This window comes from Oryx dammah, unplaced genomic scaffold (assembly GCF_014754425.2).
Source record: "Oryx dammah isolate SB20612 unplaced genomic scaffold, SCBI_Odam_1.1 HiC_scaffold_23, whole genome shotgun sequence".
In the NCBI taxonomy this organism is placed as follows: Eukaryota; Metazoa; Chordata; class Mammalia; order Artiodactyla; family Bovidae; genus Oryx; species Oryx dammah.
Genome location: NW_024070207.1, coordinates 86,360,589 through 86,385,068, shown reverse-complemented (window position 1 = coordinate 86,385,068; position 24,480 = coordinate 86,360,589). Strand labels below are relative to the sequence as shown.

At 37.2% G+C, this 24,480-nt stretch overlaps 1 protein-coding gene across 1 annotated transcript in view; it reads left to right on the top strand.

Moving 5' to 3' along the window:
• Positions 1–8,739: 8,739 nt before the first annotated feature.
• ZC3H12B (zinc finger CCCH-type containing 12B) overlaps positions 8,740–24,480 on the top strand; it is a 49,057-nt gene continuing 33,316 nt past the window's right edge. Inside the window, exon 1 of the mRNA XM_040266110.1 lies at positions 8,740–9,902. Coding sequence (XP_040122044.1) covers positions 9,295–9,902 — 608 coding nt within the window. The 5' untranslated portion in view covers positions 8,740–9,294. The remainder of the gene's footprint in view (positions 9,903–24,480) is intronic.

Sequence of the window (24,480 nt, the reverse complement as noted above, 5' to 3'; positions counted from 1 at the left end):
GATTCTTGGTCTCCAGGAGAGAGTAATTCGATCTGGGGCTAGTGATGAAGCTTGATCACTCAAAGCTTTTTATGTAATAAAGTTTTATTAAAGTATAAAAGAAACAGAGAAAGCTTATGACATAGACATCAGAAGGAGACAGAAAGAGTGCCCCCTTGCTAGTTTTTACCAGGGAGTTATATACCTATTAGCAAGCTGCTAATAAGAGAAAGGAAATGCCTCAAAACAAAGAGTTGCACCAGGTCCCTCACCCACAACATGCATTTTGAAATAGCATTGGCATAAGATGAGTCGTCTCAGGCCATAAAACAATTCACATGAATCTTGAAGGAAGGCAGATTTCCAAGCAAATATATAGTCCATTAACATAGCTTAAGGAAGACATTTCCATGAGAAAAAAAGCATTGGTTAGCCCAAGGTTTGAGATAAAGTTAAGTTCAGGTGGAACCAGTCATCATCATGATAACAAAGAATTTTAAAATAAAAGGAAAAAAAAGTTTGTCCCTTGCAGTTTTATTTCTTCTTGCTGCTTTGGTACGTCTGGAGCTCCCTACAAAGGCAATTAACACTCTCATTAGGTATCCCTAAGTCCTTCTCAACCCATGTCTTCTCAGATCACAACTTGAGATTTAACAGCTCCATGAATAATAAAGGTGCTTAGGCACATATAGATAATCGATCATTTACTCTTCTCTTCTTAACGGGTAGTGCTTGATGACTCTGTTCTACATGACTATTAGACTTTGAACATTTCCAATGATTTTGGCTCAGTAGACATGGCTAGATATTTCTGTCTCCATACAGGGTGTTATTTGGCAGATTTTGTAAAAGATGAAGTGGGGTTTGTATCAGAACCTGATTGATATTAGAAATTTACTCTGCTGCAAATGCAAAATGAATGAATTGTATTTCATAATAAAAGGCTGAGGGAGGAGTGCATGAAGAAATGTAGTGAGCCAACTGAATGGTAAGCTTGAGATTTTTTCCCTTGGCAGAAATCCCTTGTCAGTCTTGAAAGCTTTTGCCTGCATTTGTTTCTCTCTTTTTTTAGATTCAAATGCAACTTTGCAATCATAACTTTTTAAAACACATTACATCCAGTCCTATAATTTCTTCTGATTAATGTGATTTTTTCCAATGTCAGTATTTGTGATATTTTTCCATAAATAATAATGAAAGACAAAAACTCATTTAAAAACCTGTTGTAAACAACAGCTGGAACATCCTCTTCCTCCCCGCTCACCTCTTTTTCAACAAAAGTAACTATATTCCTTTAGCCATCTTCACCAGTAATGTTAAGAATGAACCATTAATTAAGGCATATTATCACATTAATCTTCATACATTTATAACTTTAAAAGTTTTTCTTTATTCAGTAAATTGTCACACTTTCCTTTAAAACTCATGTTCCCTTATACTTTTTTTTTCTGATTCTAATATTTTATTTTATTTTTTTCCAACACTTTATTTATTTATTTATTTATTTATTTTACTTTACAATACTGTATTGGTTTTGCCATACATTGTAGGTTCGACACAGGATACAGGATGTTTGGGGCTGGTGCACTGGGATGTCCCCTATACTTTTTAACAGTTAATCACGTGTTTCAGTTTGTAACTATGAACCATGTAATTATTTGATTATTGTCTATCTCCACCCCCACCAGCACTACTATAAGCACCATAAGATCCGAATTCTTGTCCGTTTTTACACCCCAGCAGCTAACATGCCTCCTGGCCCATAGTCAGCATTAAATAGATGCTAATTAATTAATTAGTCTGAAAATTACTCCAAGTATTGTATCTTTCTTGAATTATTCATTATCCCTTTAACCACCACCCCTATCTCCCACCCTACTGATAAAATTGAACATTCCTTCTTCTGTATATCAATGAAAATTTTCAAGTAACTTGAAGGACCAAAATACATCTCTGTTTTCCCAGGACATCTTCAGTTCATGCCTATTGTCCTGAGATAATTATCAGTGATGCTTCTTCATTTTCAAAAGTGTCCCAACCTGGACTATATTTGAGATGATCTCCCTCTATAGAATTGTGTTTCAGCATTTCCTAGAGCCACTTACAACTATTTTTTAAATTAGTTTAACAGTTCTTTGAAGGCAGGATCAGTTCTGATCTCTCCTTCTAGACCTGGGGCTTATCACAGTGCCTGTCAACCAGTGACTACTCTTTTAAATGAAAACACTTTCCTGCTATCTTTGCCTTAAGACGTTTGCATTGTAAGAAAAAATAAACAGAAATCACATGACGTTTACATACCTACATGGGTTTTAGGACAGATACCAGCGTTTCTCTTTAAAAGTTGCTTCAGGTTTTAAAAGGTAATCAAAGTTTATGTCTACCAAGTCATTTATTTCTCTTCTACCTTAGATTATTGAGTAGGAAACTCACAATAATAACTAGACATTTGATCTGCTAGCTAACAGCAGTCAAATTTATCTTTTACAGGTACCTTTCATTGGCCAGGAAAAATATACATTTAGTCATATAAACTGTTGCTTTTAAATTTCTTTGGATCTTTGAATAAATTCAGGGGAAATTTTTTCAATTCCCCATGTGCACTAGAAATTATTTTCAAGAGAGTAAGTCAGTAGTAAACATGGAACTTATAAAGCAAGTAAGCTTTAAAATTCATAACAGTAGATGAATGGTGATGCAACAGTGAAGTGGATGTCTATGCATTTAAACTAAGCAAAAAATTAAAAGAAATGAGTGGTAATATAATCTTTAGTGAAGTCACTATATGCTGCCTAAATGTCAGTTCTGAGATGCCAGTTCTTTGTGCATATGTTTTTTCCAAATGTGACTCTACTAATATATGCTGCTGCTGCTGCTAAGTCGCTTCAGTCATGTCCAACTCTGTGCCACCCCACAGACGGCAGGCCACCAGGCTCCCCCGTCCCTGGGATTCTTCAGGCAAGAACACTGGAGTGGGTTGCCATTTCCTTCTCCAATGGATGAAAGACAAAAGTGAAAGGGAAGTCACTCAGTCGTGTCCGACTCTTAGCGACCTCATGGACGGCAGCCTACCAGGGTCCTCCATCCATGGGACTTTCCAGGCAAGAGTACTAGAGTGGGGTGCCATTGCCTTCTCCGACTAAGATATGCAGTTATCCATATTATTCTTAGATAAAACTGCTGGTGACTTTTTCTTCTTGTTTATATGAGCAGTATTGAGATGTTACTGGAAAATCCTATTACACCAGTAACAGATAGTCTGGTTTAAATTAGTGAGCACAGCTACTATCTGAAGAGCTTTTCAGTGCTCACAGGTCTATATAGTCTTGCCTTACTGTCAATGTCTTCTTTGCTTTTTTAAAACCAAACTCCTGGTGGTGTCTGTTGTGCTCTTTACATATACTGAGAACCTACTATGTTCTGTTCACTTTTCTAAACACTTTCCTTACTCATTTGATGCAATCCTTGTTCTGTGAAGTAACTATCCATATCCTCAGTTCATATATGAAGAAACTGAGGCTCGAGGCAAGTGCAACACCTTGACCTGATTACAACTCAAACCTGAAGGGACAGATGATGTAGCTGAAAGAAGTTTAGAAATAAAATTGCCCCTTGACCCTAATCTATAATTAATGTTATTTTAAAATATTCTAGTTTCTCATGCAAATTGAGTTGATTTTATCTTTTTTACAGTATAATAAATACAATTACAATAGATAAAAGAGGGTACAGATACAATTCATGAGTATGCACACAACTTTTTCCTTAACTGAAGCACACATCTCTATTTGCGACCCTTATAACCAGCTGCAATTGCTTGAAAACAATTTTAGTGATTTTTCCATTGTCTCCAGTAGATAGGGACCCTGATATTTTGCAAAAAAAAAAAAATGTGATGCTAGAGAAGTTGTCCTCTTCAGGAGTGAAGCTCAGCTTTAGTAAGAATGTGTGTGTGTGTGTGTTTTAGTCAGTCATGTCCAATTCTTTGTGACCTCATGGACTGTAGCCCGCCAGGCTCTTCTGTCACAGAATTCTCCAGGCTAGAATACTGGAGTGGGTTTCCATTCCCTTCTCCAGGGGATCTTCCCGATCCGGGGATGGAGCCCAGATCTCTTGCATTGCAGGCAGATTTTTTACTGTCTGAGCCACCAGGGAAGCCCAACGAGAAGAATATGGTATGATATTTGGAAATTTTACCTGACACAGACTTCCCTGTAGCTCAAACAGCAAAGAGGCAATGCAGGAGACCCAAGCTCAATCCCTGGGTCAGGAAGATCCTCCAGAGAAGGGAATGGCAGTCCACTCCAGTATTCTTGCTTGGAGAATCCCATGGACAGTGGAGCCTGGCAAGCTACAGTCCGTGGGGTCGCAAAGAGTCAGATATGACTGAGCAACTAACACTACCTAAGATAAAGGAATAAAGAGTTCTTTGAGGATGTATATGTTTCTTACCCTGTTGAAATGCCATGTTTTGCTTCAAGTTTTTGTGATAAGCAGTTAAATTTGGCTATGATTTTTTTCGAGAGGGGAAGAATTAAAGCACTGTGACCATCACTGAAAATTTTGTGTCTAGAATTAGTAGAGAAATAGAGATTCTTAGGAGTCTCTGTAGCACAATGGATAGCACTTTGGATTTCTAGAGACTATATTTTTTTACAGAAGGTGAGTGCAAACATTTTTTATTGAAATATAGGTAATGTGCAATATTATTAGTTCCAGGTTTACAACATAGTGATCTAATATCTAAATACATTACACAATGATCACCCTAAAAAGTCTAGTAACCATTTGACACCACACAAAATTATTGCAGTATTATTAGTTATATTCCTTATGCTGTACATTAGACATTTATTTTATTGTTGGAATAATAAATCCAATAAATAATAAATAATAACAAATAATAAATCTTAATCTGCTTCACCTATTTCACCCAACCCCTCACTCCCACAACCTCACTCCAAGCAGCAACCATCAGTTTGTTTTCTGATCTATCATTCTGTTTCTGTTTTGTTATGTTTATTCATTTGTTTTGTTTTTTAGTTTCCACATGTATGTGAAATTTACAGTATTTGTCTTTCTCTGTCTGACTTATTTCACTTAATATCCTCTAGGGAATTCCCTGGAGGTACAATGGTTAGAATTCTGCATTTTCACTGCCAAGGGCCCAGGTTTGATTCCTGGTTGGGGAACTAAGATCCCACAAGCTGCACTACAAGGCAAAAACAAACAAAACATAATGCCTACTAAGTCCATTCATGTTGTTTCAAAAGGGAAGATTTCTTTCTTTTTTATAGCTGAATAATATTCCATTGTTTGTGTGTATGTACATATATATCTCCCAGATATTTTCATCCATTCATCTATTGATGGACACTTAAAATTATTTCATATCTTGGCTACTGTAAATAATGCTGCAATGAACATAAGGGTGCATATATCTTTCTGAGTTGGTGTTTTTGCTTACTTTATATCCATACGTGGGAATACTGGTAGTCTTATTTTTATTTTTTTGAAGAACCTGCATGCTATTTTCCATATTGCCTGTGACAATTTACATCCACACCAATAGTGCAGGAGGGTTCCCTTTTCTCCACATCCTCATCAACACTTGTTATGTGTTGTCTGTTCAATGACAGCCATTCTGACAGGTGGGAAGTGATACTGTTCTGATGCATTTCACTGATGATTAATGAAGTTAAGCATTTTTTCATGTGTCAGAGATTGGCCATCTGTATGTCTTCTTTGGAGAAATGTCGACTCAGGTCCTCTGATATTTAATCAGAAAGTTTGGGGGGGTTGTTATTGAGTTGTATGAGTTATTTATATATTTTTGATATTAAGCCTTTATCAAACATATTATTTTCCAGTATCTTATCCTATTTAGTAGGTTGCTTTACTTTCATTGATAATTTCCTTCACTATGTAAGCACTTTTTAGTCTGATGTAGTCTCATTTTTTTTTTCCTTTTGTTGCAGGATTGTAAGGACACACCAAAAAAGTGTTGCTAAGACTGATGGCAAGAACATACTGCCTATGTTTTCTTTTAAGTGTTCTATTGTTTCAGGTCTTTAATATTTAATCAATTTTGAATTTATTTTTGTATGTAGTATAAGAATTTAGTCCAGTTTGATTCTTTTACATACAGGTATTCAATTTTTCCCAACACCATTTTTAATTTATTTTTAATTGGAGTATAGTTGCTTTACCATGTTGTGTTGGTTTCTGCTACACAGCAATGTGAATTAGCTATAAGTATATCTATATCTCCTCCCTCTTGAGCCTCCCTCTGCCTCGCCCCAATCCCAGCCCTCTAGGTCATCACAGAGCACTGAGCTGAGTTCCCTGTGCTATACAACTGCTTCCCACTTGCTAACTATTTTGCACTTGATATTGTATATATGTCAGTGCTGCCTTCTCAATTCCCCACTCTGTCCTCCCCAACACCATTTATTGAAGAAGCTCTCTTTTCCCCATTGTATATTCTTGTCTCCTTTGTCACAAATTAATTGATCCTATAGGCATTGGCTTATTTGGGGGCTCTCTCCCATTGTAACTCTCACCAAGTTACATGCTGGCTTAATTACTATAGCTTTGTAGTAAAAATTTAAGTAAAGGAGTGTGATACCTCCAGCTTTTTTTTTTTTTCTCAAAATTGCTTTGACTATCCAGAGCCTTTCATGGTTCTATATAAACTTTACAATTATTTGTTCTAGTCCTGTGAAAAGTGCTATTGATGCTTTGATTGAGATTGCATTGAATCTGTAGATCACTTTGTGTAATATGGATGTCTTAACAATATTAATTCTTCTAATCCATGAGCAAGGTATATCTTCTATTTGTTTGTGTATTCTTCAATTTATTTTGTCAATGTCTTATCCTGTTCAGAGTACAGGCTTTTCACCACCCCAGTTAAATTTATTCCTCGGTATTTGATTCTGTTTGATGCAATTATAAGTGGGATTGTTAATTTTTCTTTCTGATAGATGGCTTTTATTGTATAGAAAAACTACAGATTTCTGTGTATTAATTTTGTATCCTGTAACTTTAGTGAATTCATTTATCAGATATAATAGTTTTTCTTGGTGGAGTCTTTAGGGTTTCTGTATATAGTATCATGTCATCTGCAAGAACTTTGACTTCTTTCTAATTTGGATTACTTTCATTTCTTTTTCTTGTATAATTGTGATTAGAACTTTCAATACTCTGTTGAATAAAGGCAGTGAGAGTGGACAAATTTATCTTGTTCCTGATCTTAGAGGAAGTGTTTTCTGAATTTCACAATTGACTATATTGTTGGTTGTAGGGGCATAGAAGGCCTTTATTATGTTTAGATATGGTACTTCTATTCCCACTTTCTGGAGAGGTTTTATTGTAAACAGACGCTGCTGCTGCTGCTAAGTCACTTCAGTCATGTCCGACTCTGTGTGAACCCATAGACGGCAGCCCACCAGGCTCCTCCGTCCCTGGGATTCTCTAGGCAAGAACACTGGAGTGGGTTGCCATTTCCTTCTCCAATGCATGAAAGTGAAAAGTGAAAGTGAAGTCGCTCACCTGTGTCCGACTCTTAGCGACTCCATGGACGGCAGCCTATCAGGCTTTGCCATCCATGGGATTTTCCAGGCAAGAGTACTGGAGTGGGGTGCCATTGCCTTCTCCAAAACAGACGCTAAATTTTGTCAAAAGCTTTTTCTGCATCAATTGAAGTGACCATATGATTTTATTCAATTTGTTAATGTGGTGAATCACAATGATTTGTGGATATTGAAAGATCTTTGCATCCCTTTGATAAATACTACTGAATCATGGTGTGTGAACCTTCTAACTTACTGTTGAATTTAGTTTGGTAATACTTTGTTGAGTGTTTTTGCATTTATGTTTATCAGTGATGTTTGCCTGCAATTTTCTTATTTAGATTATCCTTGTCTATATATATTTTTTAAATCAGGGTAATACTGGCTTGAAACCATCATTGAAAGCATTTTCTCCTCTTCAATTTTTGAAATAGTCTGAGGAGAGGCAGTAGCTCTTTTTAAAGTGTTTGGTAGAATTTATCTGTGAAGCTATACCAGTGTTAGACTTTTGTTTGTTGAGAAGTTTTAAATTATAGATTTAATTTCATTCCTGGAAATTGGTTTGTTTTTATTTTTATCTATTTCTTCCTGATTAGTCTTGGGAGACTATATTTCTAAGAATTTATCCATTTCTTTTAGGTTGTCCATTTTTGGAGCATATATTTGTTTATAGTAATTTTCTTGTTATTCTTTGTATTTCTGTGCTCTCAGTTGTAAATTTTTTTTCTTTTCATTTATGATTTCATTTATCTAGGCCCTCTCTCTTTTTGATGTGTCTGTTACTTGCTCAGTCGTGTCCAACTCTTTGAGACCCCATGTACTCTAGCCCACCAGGCTCCTCTGTCCATGTGATTCTTTAGGTGAGAATACTGGAGTGGGTAGCAAGTCCCTTTTCCAGGGGACTTTCCTGACCCAGGGATTGAACCTGGGTCTTCCACATTGTAGGCAGATTCTTTACCATCTGAGCCACTGGGAAACCCTCTGTTTGATTAGTTCTGGCTAACGGTTTTTCAATTTTGTATATCTTTTCAAAGAACCAGTTCTTAACTTTCATTAATCTTTTCTATTGCTTTTTAGTCTATAGTTCACTTATTTCTGCTGTAATTTTTATAATTTATTTCCTTCTACTAACTGTGGGTTTTTTCTTTTTCTAGTTCCTTTAACTTAGGTTGGTTTGTTTGAGATTTTTCTTGTTTCCTGAGTTAGGATTGAATCATGATAAACTTCCCTCTTAGAACTACTTTCCTGCAGCCCTATAGATTTCTGTGTCATTGTGTTAACATTTTTATCCCAAGCTATTTTTTTCAATTTTCTCTTTGATTTCTTCAATGACCCATTGATTGTTTAGTAGCATGCTGTTTAGACTCCACGTGTTTGTTTTTTTCTTTTAGTTCTTTTTCTTGTAGTTGATTTTATAGTCTCATACTGCTGTGATCTGAAAAGATATTTGATATTATTTTGAGTCCAATCATTTTAAGCAGAAAAATATATGAGACAGCCTGTAGTTTCTTAGGAAGAAACACCATATTTAAAATAATTTTCCATAAGTTTACTAAACATGATTATGATATGTGTGTTTATTTGTAGGAACTGGTAACATCTAAACATAACAAACCAAACAGGCAAACTCTTGTGCCACCACTGCCACCACATTTTATGCAAAGGAATGCCAATGTACATGACTTCCAAGCAGGCTAAAAAGAAAAAAGCTGATTAGACCTTAGACTGACCACTGAACGGAATGACAGCCACGGCTGCAGTGGAAACACTAAAAATGAAGAAGAGTGCCTCCAAGGAAGAGAAGCAGCAGTCTAAGCAAGAGAATACAGAGCAAGGCAATCCTGATTCTGAAGAGTGGCTGGGCTGTGAGAGTGATCCTGAACAAATGAGCCTTAAAAACAGCACCAATGACAATAGCTGCCAACTGGGAGATGTTCAATTGAATAAAAAGGAAATCCTTTCTAAGCCACACCGCCAGCTATGTAGATCACCCTGCCTAGATCATCCAAGCTTCTCCCAGAGCAGCATTCTACATGATGGGAAGCTTGACTTGGAAAAAGAATACCAAACCAAGATGGATTTTGCTTTAAAGTTGGGTTATGCAGAGGAACAGATTCAATCAGTGCTGAACAAGCTGGGTCCAGAATCGCTTATTAATGATGTATTGGCAGAGCTTGTCAGACTTGGGAACAAAGGTGATTTAGAAGGGCAAGTCAACCTGAATCTGTTAGGGCCTCGAGGGCCCAGCTCCAGAGAGATCACAAGCCCTGAGCTGTCTCTTGAAGATGAAATAGACAACAGTGACAATTTGAGACCAATTGTCATAGATGGAAGTAATGTGGCAATGAGGTAAGACTGGTATATTTTCTTTCTCTTTCTTTAAAACTGCCTTGACCTCATAGAAATTGGCTTCCTTTACAATATGGGAGGCCCTTAGTTGTCTGTGATTTGTGCTCCTCTTGATGGACAAATGCTAAAATGTTCCTGACTGGCCTTTTATATTGCCTTTGAAATAGTTGCCATCTTGTTTTCAGGTGTTCTGAAAGCACCTTAGACATCAACTTCAGAGGAGATGTAACCAACCAGCATTTGTTCCTCTTGAGGTCCCCTCTCCCACCTCTACTTGGCTAAACAAATCATCCTGAAAATAGTGCTTTTATAATGTCATTTGGAGGCTTACTTGGGAGCTTTCAGTAATTCAAAATTTCCAAGTTTACCTCAAATTTGGACCCCTTTGCTTGACTTTGTGATTTGATCTTTCTCTCTTCCTACTTGATTGCATCTCTCATGCATACTGCATTTCTATTAATCTCTTTAACAAACTCCATGTAAATTGTGATGATTCCTATCCCCACTACATGGGTTTATGTCATTTTCCAGTCTAGGAGTGATCACCTCCTTGTCTTTATACCCTTCAAGTTGTATTACAACCACAAGTACCATTATGACTTTTCTCATCCCAATGATTGTTTCTGAGCTGAAGTAACATGGTAGACTGAATAATACTCCCCTAATGATGTCCACATCTTAATCCTTAGAATCTGAGAATATATTTTCTTACATGATAAAAAGGAACTTTGAAAATGTGATTAAGCTAATGACCTTGAGATGGGGAAAATTATCCCGTATTTTATGGTGGACTCAATGTAACCTCAAGGGTCCTTTTAAGAGGGAGGGAGGCAACAGGCTCAGAATGAATAGTAGGTGATTTGATCACATAAACAAGAAGTTGGAGAGATGTAAGAAAGAGACCGTGAGCCAAGGAATGTGAGCAGCCTTCAGAAACTGAAGAAGTTAAGGGAAGTGTTCTTCTCTGTAGCCGGCAGAAATGACACAGCCTTGCCAATATCTTGATTTTTCAGGCAAAGATACCGAAGTGTTCTCAATATTGGAGAGTATTCTCAACCCAGGGATCTTCTTGACCCAGGAAATGAACCTGCATCTCCTATGTCCCTTGCATTGCAGGCAGATTCTTTATCTCCTGAGCCAGTGAGTGAAAGTCATTCAGTCGTGTCTGACTCTTGGTGACCCCATGGACTATGCAGTCCATGAAATTCTCCAGGCCAGAATACAGGAATGGGTAGCCTTTCCCTTCTACAGGGGATCTTCTCAACTCAGGGTTGAACTCAGGTCCCCCACATTACAGGCGGATTCTTTACCAGCTGAACCAGAGGGGAAGTCCAAGAATACTGAAGCGGGTAGGCTATCCCTTCTCCAGGGGATCTTCCTGACTCAGGAATCAAACTGGGGTCTCCTGCATTGCAGACGGATTCTTTACCAATTGAGCTATGGCTTCCCTGATACCACATACAAACATTAAGCAAAAATGAATTAAATACCTAAATGTAAGACCATAAGCCATAAAATTTCTAAAGGAAAACATAGGCAGAACACTTTCTGACATAAATCATAGCAATATGCTTTTAAACCTGTCTTCTAAAGCAAAGAAAATTAAAGTAAAAGTAAACAAATGGCATGAAATTAGACTTAAAAGCTATTGCATAACAAAGGAAACCTTTGACAAAATGAAAAGAAAGCCTACTGAATAGAAGAAAATATTTGCTAGTGATCTGACTGTTAGGATTAATGTCCAAAATGCATAAACAGTGCATACAATTCAATATTTTTAAAAAGCCAAACAATTCACTTTAAAAATGAGCATAAAACTTGAATAGATATGTTTCCAAAGAAGACATACAGTGGCCAATAGGCACATGAAAGGATGCTCAACACTGCTAATAATCAGGGAAATGCAAATCAAAACTATGGTGAGACATCACCTCACACATGTCAGAATGGCTATTGTCAAATAGACCACAAAAAATAACAAGTGTGTTGGTGAAGATGTGGAGAAAAGAGAGCCCTACTGTACTGTTGGTGGGAATGTAAAGTGGTATGGCCATTATAAAAAGAGCAAGGATATTTTTCAAGAGAGTAAAAATAGAACTATTATATGATCCAACTATTCCACTCCTGTGTATATATCTGAAGGGAACAAAAACACTGATTTGGGGAAAAAAAAAAAAAAATATATATATATATATATATACACACACACACACACAGCCCAATGTTCACAGTAGCATTATTAACAATAGCCAAGATATGGAAGCAAACTTAGTGCCCATAAGCTGATGACTGGATAGAGGAGCTGTGGTATATATGCAATGAAATATTACTCAGCCATAAAAAAGAATGAAAATTGACTATTTGCAACAGTATGGGTGAATCTACAGTGTATAATGATTAGTGAAAAACTCAGAGAAAGGCAAATATTGTATGCTATCACTTATATGTGGAATCTAAAAAGATGGAATATAACAAAATGGAAACAGACTCAAGTATATAAAGAACACACTAGTGATTACTACTGGGAAGAAAGATGGAGGAAAGGCCAAATAGGGTTAGGATATTGAGAGGTACCTAGTACTATGTATAAAATAAATAACATACAAGGATATATTTTACATCACAAAAAAATACAGTCCATATTTTATATATAAAAAAAAAAAACTTTGCTGATGTTCGGTCACTAAGTCATGTCCAACTCTTTGCAACCCCATGGAATGCAGCACAGCAAGCTTCCCTGTCCTTCAGTGTCTCCTGGAACTGGCTCAAATTTATGTCCATTGAGTCACTGATGCTATCTATTGAATGGCTATGTTGTACATCTGAAACTATTACAGTATTGTAAATCAACTGTACTTTAATAAAAATAAAAAATATAACATTTGAAGAAAGGATTCTGTAAATGTATTCCCTGCTATTAGAAATTGTGTCAAGTGTTCTTAATAACACTAATGGCCACATACTATATTGCAGGAGCATTGGAGTAAGATTTTAATACAAACTGTCATTTATAACTTGTGTGGCCTTGGGCAGTTATTCAATATCTGAACTCAATCTCTGCTCATCTGCAGGCTAAATCAGAATATGCAAATTACTTGGCACAGAATAAGTTATAAATATTAGTTTCATTTTATTCATCTGAAGTCAGAAAACGTAAGTTCTCACTTTGTACATATTATCTATAACAAGTGTTCCCAAGTCATTTAACCTTGCTGAACTCTAGATTTCTCATCTGTAAAACACAGTTTTTATGAAGATTATACAGTACTATATATTAAAATGTACCTTCAGATAGTCTGCTAAGCAATTCCTGCTAAATATTCCATGTATGGCTCAAAACACTTGCCCCCATCCCCAGAGATGTGGAAGCATCCAGTACTGTGCTATGTGCTCTGGGAAAAAATAGGGACATATAAAACAAGGTCCTGCCCTCAAAGACAATGGGATAATCAAATGAAAAACCTGCTAGTATAAGATGCTCTGATTGTTTACGGTGTTAGAGGATGCTTTAATTTCATTTTCTTCCATATAACTGTCCAGTTTTCCCAGCATCACTTATTGAAGAGACTGTCTTTTCTCCATTGCATATTCCTGCCTCTTTTATTGCAGATTAATTGACCATAAGTGTATGGGGATTTATTTCTGGGGTCTTTATTATGTTTCATTAAGCTACATGTCTGTTTTGGAACCAGTAACATACTCTTTTGATTACTGTAGTTTTGTAGCATATTCTGAAGCCAGACAACATGACTACTCAGCTTTGTTCATGCTCAAGTTCTTTGGCTATTTGAGGTATTTTTTTCATAAAATTTTTAAAATTATTTGTTTTATTTTTTTCTATGAAATTATTTTGGTGTATTGATAGGAACTGCATTGAAACTGTAGATTACATTGGGTACTATAGTCACTTTAATAATATTAATTCTTAGTGAGAAATAGATATAAGGGACTAGATCTGATAGAGTGCCTGATGAACTATGGACAGAAGTTCGTGACATTGTACAGGAGACAAGAATCAAGACCATTCCCAAGAAAAACAAATGCAAAAAAGCAAAAGGGCTGCCTGAGGAGGCCTAACAAATAGTTGTGAAAAGAGAAGCAAAAAGCAAAGGAGAAAAGGAAAGATATACTCATTTGAATGCAGAGTTCCAAAGAATAGCAAGGAGAGATAAGAAAGACTTCCTCAGTGATCAATGCAAAGAAACAGAAGAAAACAAATAGAATGGGAAAGACTAGAGATCTCTTCAAGAAAACTAGAGGTACCAAGGGAACATTTTATGCAAAGATGGGCTCAAAAAAGGACAGAAATGGTAGGGACCTAACAGAAGTAGAAGATATTAAGTAAGAAGAGGTGACAAGAATACAAAGAAGAACTGTACAAGAAAGATCTTCACGACCCAGATAATCATGATGATGTGATCACTCACACTCACCTAGAGCCAGACATCCTGGAATGTGAAGTCAAGTGGGCCTTAGGAAGCATCACTACGAACAAAGCTAGTGGACGTGATGGAATTCCAGTTGAGCTATTTCAAATTTAAAAGATCATGCTGTGAAAGTGCTACACTCAATATGTCAGCAAATTTTGAAAACTCAGCACTGGCCACAGGACTGGAAAAGGTCATTTTTCATTTCAATCCCAAAGAAAAGCAATGGCAAAGAATGCTCAAACTACTGCACAATTGCACTCATCTCACACGCTAGTGAAGTAATGCTCAAAATTCTCCAAGCCAGGCTTCAGCAATACATGAACTGTGAACTTCCAGATGTTCAAGCTGGTTTTAGAAAAGGCAGAGGAACCAGAGATCAAATTGCCAACATCTTCTGGATCATCAAAAAAGCAAAAAGAGTTCCAGAAAAGCATCTATTTCTGCTTTATTGACTATGCCAAAGCCTTTGACTATATGGATCACAAGAAACTGTGGAAAAATCTGAAAGAGATGGGAATACCAGACCACCTGACCTGCCTCGTGAGAAACTTATATGCAGGTCAGGAAGCATCCGTTAGAACTGGACTTGGAACAACAGACTGGTTCCAAATGGGAAAAGGAGTACGTCAAGGCTGCATATTGTCACCCTGCTTATTTAACTTATATGCAGAGTACATCATGAGAAACGCTGGGCTGGAGGAAGCAAAAGCTGGAACCAAGATTGCCAGAAGAAATATCAATAATCTCAGATATGCAGATGACACCACCCTTATGGCAGAAAGTGAAGAAGAACTAGAGCCTCTTGATGAAAGTGAAAGAAGAGAGTGAAAAAGTTGGCTTAAAGCTCAACATTCAGAAAACTAAGATTTGGTATCCAGTCCCATCACTTCACGGGAAACTGATGGGGAAACAGTAGACAGAGTGGCTGACTTTATTTTTCTGGGCTCCAAAATCACTGTACATGGTGATTGCAGCCATGAAATTAAAAGATGCTTACTCCTTGGAAGGAAAGTTGTGACCAACCTAGGCAGCATATTAAAAAGCAGATACAATGCCTTGCCAACAAAAGTCTGTCTAGTCAAGACAATGGTTTTCCCAGTGGTCATGTATGGATTTGAGAGTTGGACTCTGAAGAAAGCTAAGTGCCGAAGAATTGATGCTTTTGAAGTGTTGTGTTGGAGAATACTCCTGAGAGTCCCTTGGACTGCAAGGAGATACAATCAATCCATCCTAAAGGAGATCAATCTTGGGTGTTACCTGGAAAGACTGATGTTGAAGCTGAAGCTTGAATACTTTGGCGACCTGATGCAAAGAGCTGACTCATTGGAAAAGACTCTGATACTAGAAAAGATTGAGGGCAGGAGGAGAAGGGGATGACAGAAGTTGGATGGCATCACTGACCCAACGGACTTGAGTTTGAGTAAACTCTGGAAGTTGGTGATGGACAGGGAGGCCTGGTGTGCTGTAGCCCTTGGTGTTGAGAAGAGACAGACAGGACTGAGTTACTGATCTGAACTGAATTGAACTGAATTCAAAAACAGGGTGTATCTTTCAATCTATTTGTGTTTTCCTCAACTTCTTTCATCATCTTATAGTTTTCTGAGCACATGGCATTTACCTTCTTAGGTAGCTTTCAGTTCAGTCGTTCAGTCATGTCCAACTCTTTGTGACTCCATGAACCGCAGCACACCAGGCCTCCCTGTCCATCACCAAGTACGAGAGTCCACCCAAACCCATGTGCATTGAGTCGGTGATGCTATCCAGCCATCTCATCCACTGTTGTCCCCTTCTCCTCCTGCCCTCAATCTTTCCCAGCATCAGGGTCTTTTCAAATGAGTAAACTCTTCACATCAGGTGGCCAAAGTATTGGAGTTTCAACTTCAACATCAATCCTTCCAATGAACACCCAGGACTGATCTCCTTTAGGATGGACTGGTTGGATCTCTTTGCAGTCCAAGGGACTCTCAAGAGTCTTCTCCAACACCACAGTTCAAAAGCATCAATTCTTCGGTGCTCAGTTTTCTTCATAATCCAACTCTCATATCCATACATGACCATTGGAAAAACCATAGCCTTGACTAGCCGGTCCTTTATTGACAAAGTAATGTCTCTGCTTTTTACTATGTTGTCTAGGTTGGTCATAACTTTCCTTCCAAGGAGCAAGCGTCTTTTAATTCCATGGCTGCAGTCACCATCTGCAGTGATTTTGGAGCCCCCCAAAATAAAATCTGCCACTGTTTCCATTGTTTCCCCATCTAGTTCCCATGTTTACCTGGAACTTTTGGTTTTTCTACGATCCAGTGGATGTTGGCAATTTGATCTCTGTTTCCTCTGCCTTTTCAAAATCCAGCTTGAACATCTGTAAGCTCACTATTCACATACTGTTGAGGCCTGGCTTGGAGAATTTTGAGCATTACTTTGCTAGTGTGTGAGATGAGTGGAATTGTGTGGTAGTTTTTGGCTTTGCCTTTCTTTGTGATTAGAGTGAAAACTGACCTTTTCCAGTCCTGTAGCCACTGCTGAGTTTTCCAAATTTGCTGGCATATTGAGTGCAGCACTTTCACAGCATCATCTTTCAGGATTTGAAATAGCTCCACTGGAATTCCATCACCTCCACTAGCTTTGTTCGTAGTGATGCTTCCTAAGGCCCACTTGACTTCACATTCCAGGATGTCTGGCTCTAGGTGAGTGTGAGTGATCACATCATCATGATTATCTGGGTCATGATGATCTTTCTTGTACAGTTCTTCTTTGTATTCTTGCCACTTCTTCTTAATATCTTCTACTTCTATTAGGTCCCTATCATTTCTGTCCATTTTTGAGCCCACCTTTGCATAAAATGTTTCCTTGGTATCTATAGTTTTCTTGAAGAGATCTCTAGTGTTTCCTATTCTATTGTTTTCCTCTATTTCTTTGCATTGATCACTGAGGAAGGCTTTCTTATTTCTTCTTGCTATTCTTTGGAACTCTGCATTCAAATGAGTATATTTTTCCTTTTCTCCTTTGCTTTTTGCTTCTCTTTTCACAGCTATTTGTAAGGCTTCCTCAGGCAGCCATTTTGCTTTCTTGCATTTCTTTTTCTTGGGGATGGTCTTGATTCCTGTCTCCTGTACAATGTCACAAACCTCTATCCATAGTTCATGAAGCATTCTGTCTATAAGATCTGGTCCCCTTAAATCTATTTCTCACTTCCACTGCATATTCATAAGGGATTTGATCTAGGTCATACTCGGTAGCTTTATTTGGTAGATCTAGGTAGCTTTATCCCTATTTTATTCTTTTAGACTAGATGGTGAATGAGATTGTTTTCCTAATTTCACTTTTTGAAAGGTCATTTTTAGTGTATAGAAATTCCACAGATTATTTTTATATTAAATTTGTATCCTGTAACATTACTGAATATGTTTATTAGTTCTAGTGTTTTTTTCTGGAGAATTTAATGTTTTGTTTATATAGTATCTTTTGATTTAGAGTATTAATCCATTGACATTTAAGATAATTATATGTAGGTATGTTCTTATTGCCATATTGTTACTTGATTTCTGGTTATTTCTATAGTTCTTCTCTATTCCTGTCTTCTTCTCATAGTTTGATACTTTTTAGTGGTATCCTTGTGTTCCTTTCTAGATTTTTGTGTATCTATTGTAAATTTTTGCTGTGAGGTTACCATGTGGTTCATATATATTGACCTGTAACTATATGTACCTGCTTTAATATATACTTTTATTTTTATAATCATTTTTTAATTTTAAATTAATTTATTTATTTTAATTTGAGGCTCATTACTTTATAATATTGCAGTGACTTTTGCAATGCATTGACATGAATCTGCCATGGGTGCACATCTGTTCTCCATCCTGAACCCCCTTCCCACCTCCCTCCCCATCCCATCCCTCAGGGTTATTCTAGTGCACCAGCCCTTAGTACCCTGTCTCATGCATCAAACTTGGACTGGCACTCTATTTCTCATGTGATAATATACATGTTTCAGTGCTATTCCCTCAAGTCATCCCACCCTTGCCTTCTCCCACAGAGTCCAAAAGTCTGTTTTTACATATGTATCTCTTTTGCTGTCTTGCATATAGAGTCATCATTACCATCTTTCTAAATTCCATATATATGTGTTAGTATACTGTATTGGTGTTTTTCTTTCTGACTTACTTCACTCGGTATAATAGGCTTCAGTTTCATCTACCTCAATAGAACTGATTTAAATGCATTATTTTTAATGGCTGAGTAATATTCCATTGTGCATATGTACCACAGCCTTCTTTTCCATTCATCTGCCAATGGACATCTAGGTTGCTTCCATGTCCTGGCTATTATAAACAGTGCTGTGATGAACGTTGGGGTATATGTGTCTCTTTCAATTCTGGTTTCCTTGGTGCGTGTGCTCACCAGTGGGATTTCTGGGTCATATGGCAGTTCTATTTCCAGGTTTTTAAGGAATCTCCACACTGTTCTTCATAGTGGCTGTACTAGTTTGCATTCCTGCCAACAGTATAAGTGGGTTTCTTTTTCTCTGCACCCTCCAGACATTCTGACCAGCATGAGATGGTACCTCATTGTGGGTTTGATTTGCATTTCTCTGATAATGAGTAATGTTGAGCATCTTTTCACATATTTGTTAGCCATCTGTGTATCTTCTTTGGAGAAATGTCTGTTTAGTTTTTTGGCCCATTTTTTGAGCGGCTTGTTTATTTTTCTAGAATTGAGCTGCATGTACTGCTTGTATATTTTTTAGATGAATTATTTGTCACTTGCTTTGTTTGCTATTATTTTCTCCCCATTCTGAAGGCTGTCTTTTCACCTGGCTTATAGTTTCCTTTGTTGTGCAAAAGCTTTTATGTTTAGTTTAGGTCCCATTTGTTTATTTTTGCTTTTATTTCCATTAATCTGGGAGGTGGATCACAGAGGATCTTCCCGTGATTTATGTCAGAGAGTGTTTTGCCTATGTTTTTCTCTAGGAGTTTTATAGTTTTTGGTCTTACATTTAGATCTATAATCCATTTTGAGTTTATTTTTGTGTATGGTGTTAGAAAGTTTTCTAGTTTCACTGTTTTACAAGTGATTGGCCAGTTTTCTCAGCACGACTTGTTAAAAGAGATTGTCTTTTCTCCATTGTATATTCTTGTCTCCTTTGTCAAAGATAAGGTGTCCATAGGTGTGTGGATTTATCTCTGGACTTTCTATTTTGTTCGATTGATCTATATTTCTGTCTTTGTGACAGTACCATACTGCCTTGATAATTGTAGCTTTGTAGTGTAGTCTGAAGTCAAGCAGGTTGATTCCTCCAGTTCCATTCTCCTTTCTCAAGATTGCTTTCATTATTCGAGGTTTTTTGTATTTCCATGCAAACTGTGAAATTATTTGTTCTAGTTCTCTGAAAAATACCATTGGTAGTTTGATAGGGATTATATTGAAGCTATAGATTGCTTTGGGTAGTATAGTCATTTTCGCTACATTGATCCTTCTGATCCATGAACAAAGTACATTTACCTATTTGTGTCATCTTTGATATCTTTCATCAGAGTTTTATAGTTTTTTATATATAGGTCTTTTTTTCCTTTCAGTTCAGTCCCTCAGTCATGTCCGACTCTTTGTGACCCCATGAATCGCAGCACTCCAGGCCTCCCTGTCCATCACCAACTCCCAGAATTCATCCAAATTCATGTCCATCAAGTCGGTGATGCCATCCAGCCATCTCATCCCCTGTTGTCCCCTTCTCCGCCTGCCCCCTATCCCTCCCAGCATCAGGGTCTTTTCCAATGAGTCAACTCTTCGCATGAGGTGGCCAAAGTATTGGAGTTTCAGCTTCAGCATCAGTCCTTCCAGTGAACACCTAGGATGGTCTCCTTTAGAATGGACTGGTTGGATCTCCTTGCAGTCCAAGGGACTCTCAAGAGTCTTCTCCAACACCACAGTTCAAAAGCATCAATTCTTTGACACTCAGCTTTCTTCACAGTCCAAATTTCACATCCATACATGACCACTAGAAAAACCATAGCCTTGACTAGACAGACCTTTGTTGGCAAAGTAATATCTCTGCTTTTGAATATGCTATCTAGATTGGTCATAACTTTCCTTCCAAGGAGTAAGCGTCTTTTAATTTCCTGGCTGCAATCACCATCTGCAGTGATTTTGGAGCCCCCAAAAATAAAATCTGCCACTGTTTCCACTGCTTCCCTATCCATTTCCCATGAAGTTATGTGACCAGATGTGATGATCTTTTTTTCTTTAAGTAGGTTTAATCCTAAGTGTTTTATTCTTTGCATTGCAATAGTGAATTGGATTGTTTCTTTAATTTCTTTCTGTTTACTCATTGTTAGTGTATAGGAATGCAAGGGATTCCTGTGCATTAATTTTATATCCTGCAACTTTACTATATTCGTTGATTAGCTGTAGTAGTTTTCTGGTGATGTCTTAGGGTTTTCCATGTAAAGGATCATGTCATCTGCAAACAGTGAGAGTTTTACTTGTTCTTTATCAATCTCGATTCCTTTATTTCATTTTTATTCTCTAATTTCTGTGGCTAAAACTTCCAAAACTATGTTGCATAGTAGTGGTGAGAGTGGGCACCCTTGTTCCTGACTTTAGGGTAAATGCTTTCAATTTTTCACCACTGAGGTGTTTGCTGAGGGTTTATCATATATGTCTTTTATTATGTTGAGGTAAGTTCCCTCTGTACCTGCTTTCTGAAAGGTTTCTTTTTTATCATAAATGGATTTTGAAATTTGTCAAAATCTTTCTCTGCACCTATAGAGATAATCATATGGTTTTATCTTTCAATTTGTTAATGCAGTGTATCATATTGATTGATTTGCGAATGGTGAAGAATCCTTGCATCCCTGGGATAAAGCCCACTTGGTCATGATGTATGATCTTTTTAATATGTTCTTGGATTCTCTTTGCTAGAATTTTATTAAGGATTTTTGCATCTATATTCATCAGTGATATTGACCTTTAGTTTTCTTTTTCTGTGGCATCTTTATTTGGTTTTGGTATTAGGGTGATGGTGGCCTCATAGAATGAGTTTGGAAGTTTACCTTCATCCACAATTTTCTGGAAGAGTTTGAGTATGATAGATGTTAGCTCTTCTCTAAATTTTTGGTAGAATTCAGCTGTGAAGCTGTCTGGTCCCGAACTTTTGTTTGCTGGAAGATTTCTGACTACAGTTTTGATTTCCATGCTTGTGACGGATCTGTTAAGACTTTCTATTTCTTCCTGCTTCAGTTTCGGAAAGTTATACTTTTCTAAGAATTTGTCCATTCTTTCCAAGCTGTCCATTTTATTGGCATATAGTTGCTTATAGTAGTCTCTTATGATCTTTTGTATTTCTGTGTTGTCTGTTGTGATTTATCCATTATCATTTCTAATTTTGTTGATTTGATTGTTCTCCCTTTATTCCTGATGAGTCTGGCTAACTCTTGATGAGTTGTCTATTTATCTTCTCAAAGAACCAGCTTTTTTTTGTTGAATTTTGCTATGGTTGCTGTTGTTTCTTTTTTATTTTTTCTGCCTTAATTTTTTTCTTTCCTTCTACTAACCCTGGAGTTCTTCATTTCTTCCTTTTCTAGTTGTTTTTAGTGTAGAATTAGGTTATTTATATGATTTTCTCCTGTTTCTTGAGGTAAGCTTGTATTTCTATGGACCTTCCCCTTCAGTTCAGTTCAGTTCAGTTCATTTCATTCACTCAGTCGTGTCCGAATCTTTCCCACCCCATAAATTGCAGCATACCAGGCCTCCCTGTCCATCAACAACTCCCAGAGTTCACTCAAACTCACGTCCATCAAATTGGTGATTCCATCCAGCCATCTCATCCCCTGTTGTCCCCTTCTCCTCCTGCCCCCAATCCCTCCCAGCATCAGAGTATTTTCCAATGAGTCAGCTCTTCGCATGAGGTGGCCAAAGTACTGGAGTTTCAGCTTAACATCATTCCTTCCAAAGAACAACCAGGACTGATCTCCTTTAGAATGGACTGGTTGGATCTCCTTGCAGTCCAAGGGACTCTCAAGAGTCTTCTCCAACACCACAGTTCAAAAGCATCAATCCTCCACTGGTCAGCTTTCTTCACAGTCCAAGTCTCACATCCATACATGACCACTGGAAAAAACATAGCCTTGACTAGACAGACCTTTGTCGGCAAAGTAATGTCTCTGCTTTTGAATATGCTATCTAGGTTGGTCATAACTTTCCTTCCAAAGAGTAGGCATCTTTTAATTTCATGGCTGCAGTAATCATCTGCACTGATTTTGGAACCCAAATAATAACACTGTTTCCCAATCTATTTCCCATGAAGTGATGGGATCAGATGCCATGATCTTAGTTTTCTGAATGTTAAGCTTTAAGCCAACTTTTTCACTCTCCTCTTTCACTTTCCTCAAGAGGCTCTTTAGTTCTTTTTCACTTTCTGCTCTAAGGGTGGTGTCATCTGCATATCTGAGGTTATTGACGTTTCTCTCAGCTATCTTGATTCCAGCTTGTGCTTCTTCCAGCCCAGCGTTTCTCAGGATGTACTCTGCATATAAGTTCAATAAGCAGGGTGACAGTATATAGCCTTGACGTACTCCTTTTCCTATTTGGAACCAGTCTGTTGTTCCATGTCCAGTTCTAACGGATGCTTCCTGACCTGCATATAGGTTTCTCAAGAGGCAGGTTTCTTTTCACTGCTTTTACTGAATCCCATAGTTTTGGGATTTTTGTGTTTTCATTTTCACTCATTTCTATGCATATTTTGATCTTTTTTGATTTCTTCTGTGATTTGTTGGTTATTGAAAAGCATGTTGTTTAGCCTCCATATCTTTGTATTTTAAATAGTTTTTTTTTCCTGTAGTTGACATCTAATCTTACTGCATTATAATCAGAAAAGAGGATTGAAATGATTTCGATTTTTTTGAAATTACCAAGGTTCAATTTATGGCCCAAGATGTGATCTATCCTGGAGAAGGTTCCTTGTGCACTTGAGATAAAGGTGAAATTCATTGTTTGGGGGTGAAATGCCCTATAGATATGAATTAGGTCAAACTGGTCCATTATATCATTTAACGGTTGTGTTTCCTTGCTGATTTTCTGTTTATTTACTTTGTCCATAGGTGTGAGTGGTGTATTAAAGTGTCACACTACTGTTGTGTTACTGTTAATTTCCCTTTTCATATTTGTTAGGATTTGACTTACATATTGCAGTGCTCCTATATTGGGTGTATATATATTTATAATTGTTATATATTCTTCTTGGATTGATCCTTTGATCATTATGTAGTGTCCTTTTTTGTCTGTTTTCATGTCCTTTATTTCAAAGTCTATTTTATCTGATATGAGTGTTACTACTCCTGCTTACTTTTGATCTCCATTTGAATGAAATATATTTTTCCAGCCCATCACTTTCAGTCTGTATGTGTCCCTTCTTTTGAGGTGGGTCTCTTATAGACACCATATATAGGTGTCTTGTTTTTGGATCCATTCAGCCAGTCTTTGTCTTTTGGTTGGGGCAATCAACCTATTTATATTTAAGGTAATTATTGATAAGTATGAACCCATTGCCATTTACTTTGTTGTTTTGGGTTAGAGTTTATACACCTTTCCTGTGTTTCCTGTCTAGAGAAGATCTTTTAGCATTTGCTGAAGAGTTGGTTAGGTAGTGCTGAATTCTCTCAGCTTTTGCTTTTCTGTAAAGCTTTTGATTTCTCCTTCATATTTGAGTGAGATCCTTCCTGGGTACAGTAATCTGGGTTGTAGGTTTTTCTCTTTCATCACTTTAAGTATGTCTTGCCATTCCCTTCTGGCCTGACGAGTTTCTATTGAAAGATCAGCTGTTATCCTTGTGGGAATCCCCTAGTGGGTTATTTGCTCTTTTTCCCTTGTTGCTTTTAATATTTGTTCTTTGTTTTTAATTTGATTAATATGTGTCTTGGGGTGTTTCACCTTGGGTTTATCCTGTTTGGGACTCTGGGTTTCTTGGACTTGGGTGGCTATTTCCTTCCCCATTTTAGGGAAGTTTTTCACTACTATCTCATCAAGTATTTTCTCATGGTCTTAAATTTTGCCTTCTTCTTCTGGGACTCCTATGACTCGAATGTTGGGGCATTTAACATTGTCCCAGATGTCTCTGAGGTTGTCCTCATTTCTTTTAATTCTTTTTTTCTTTTTTC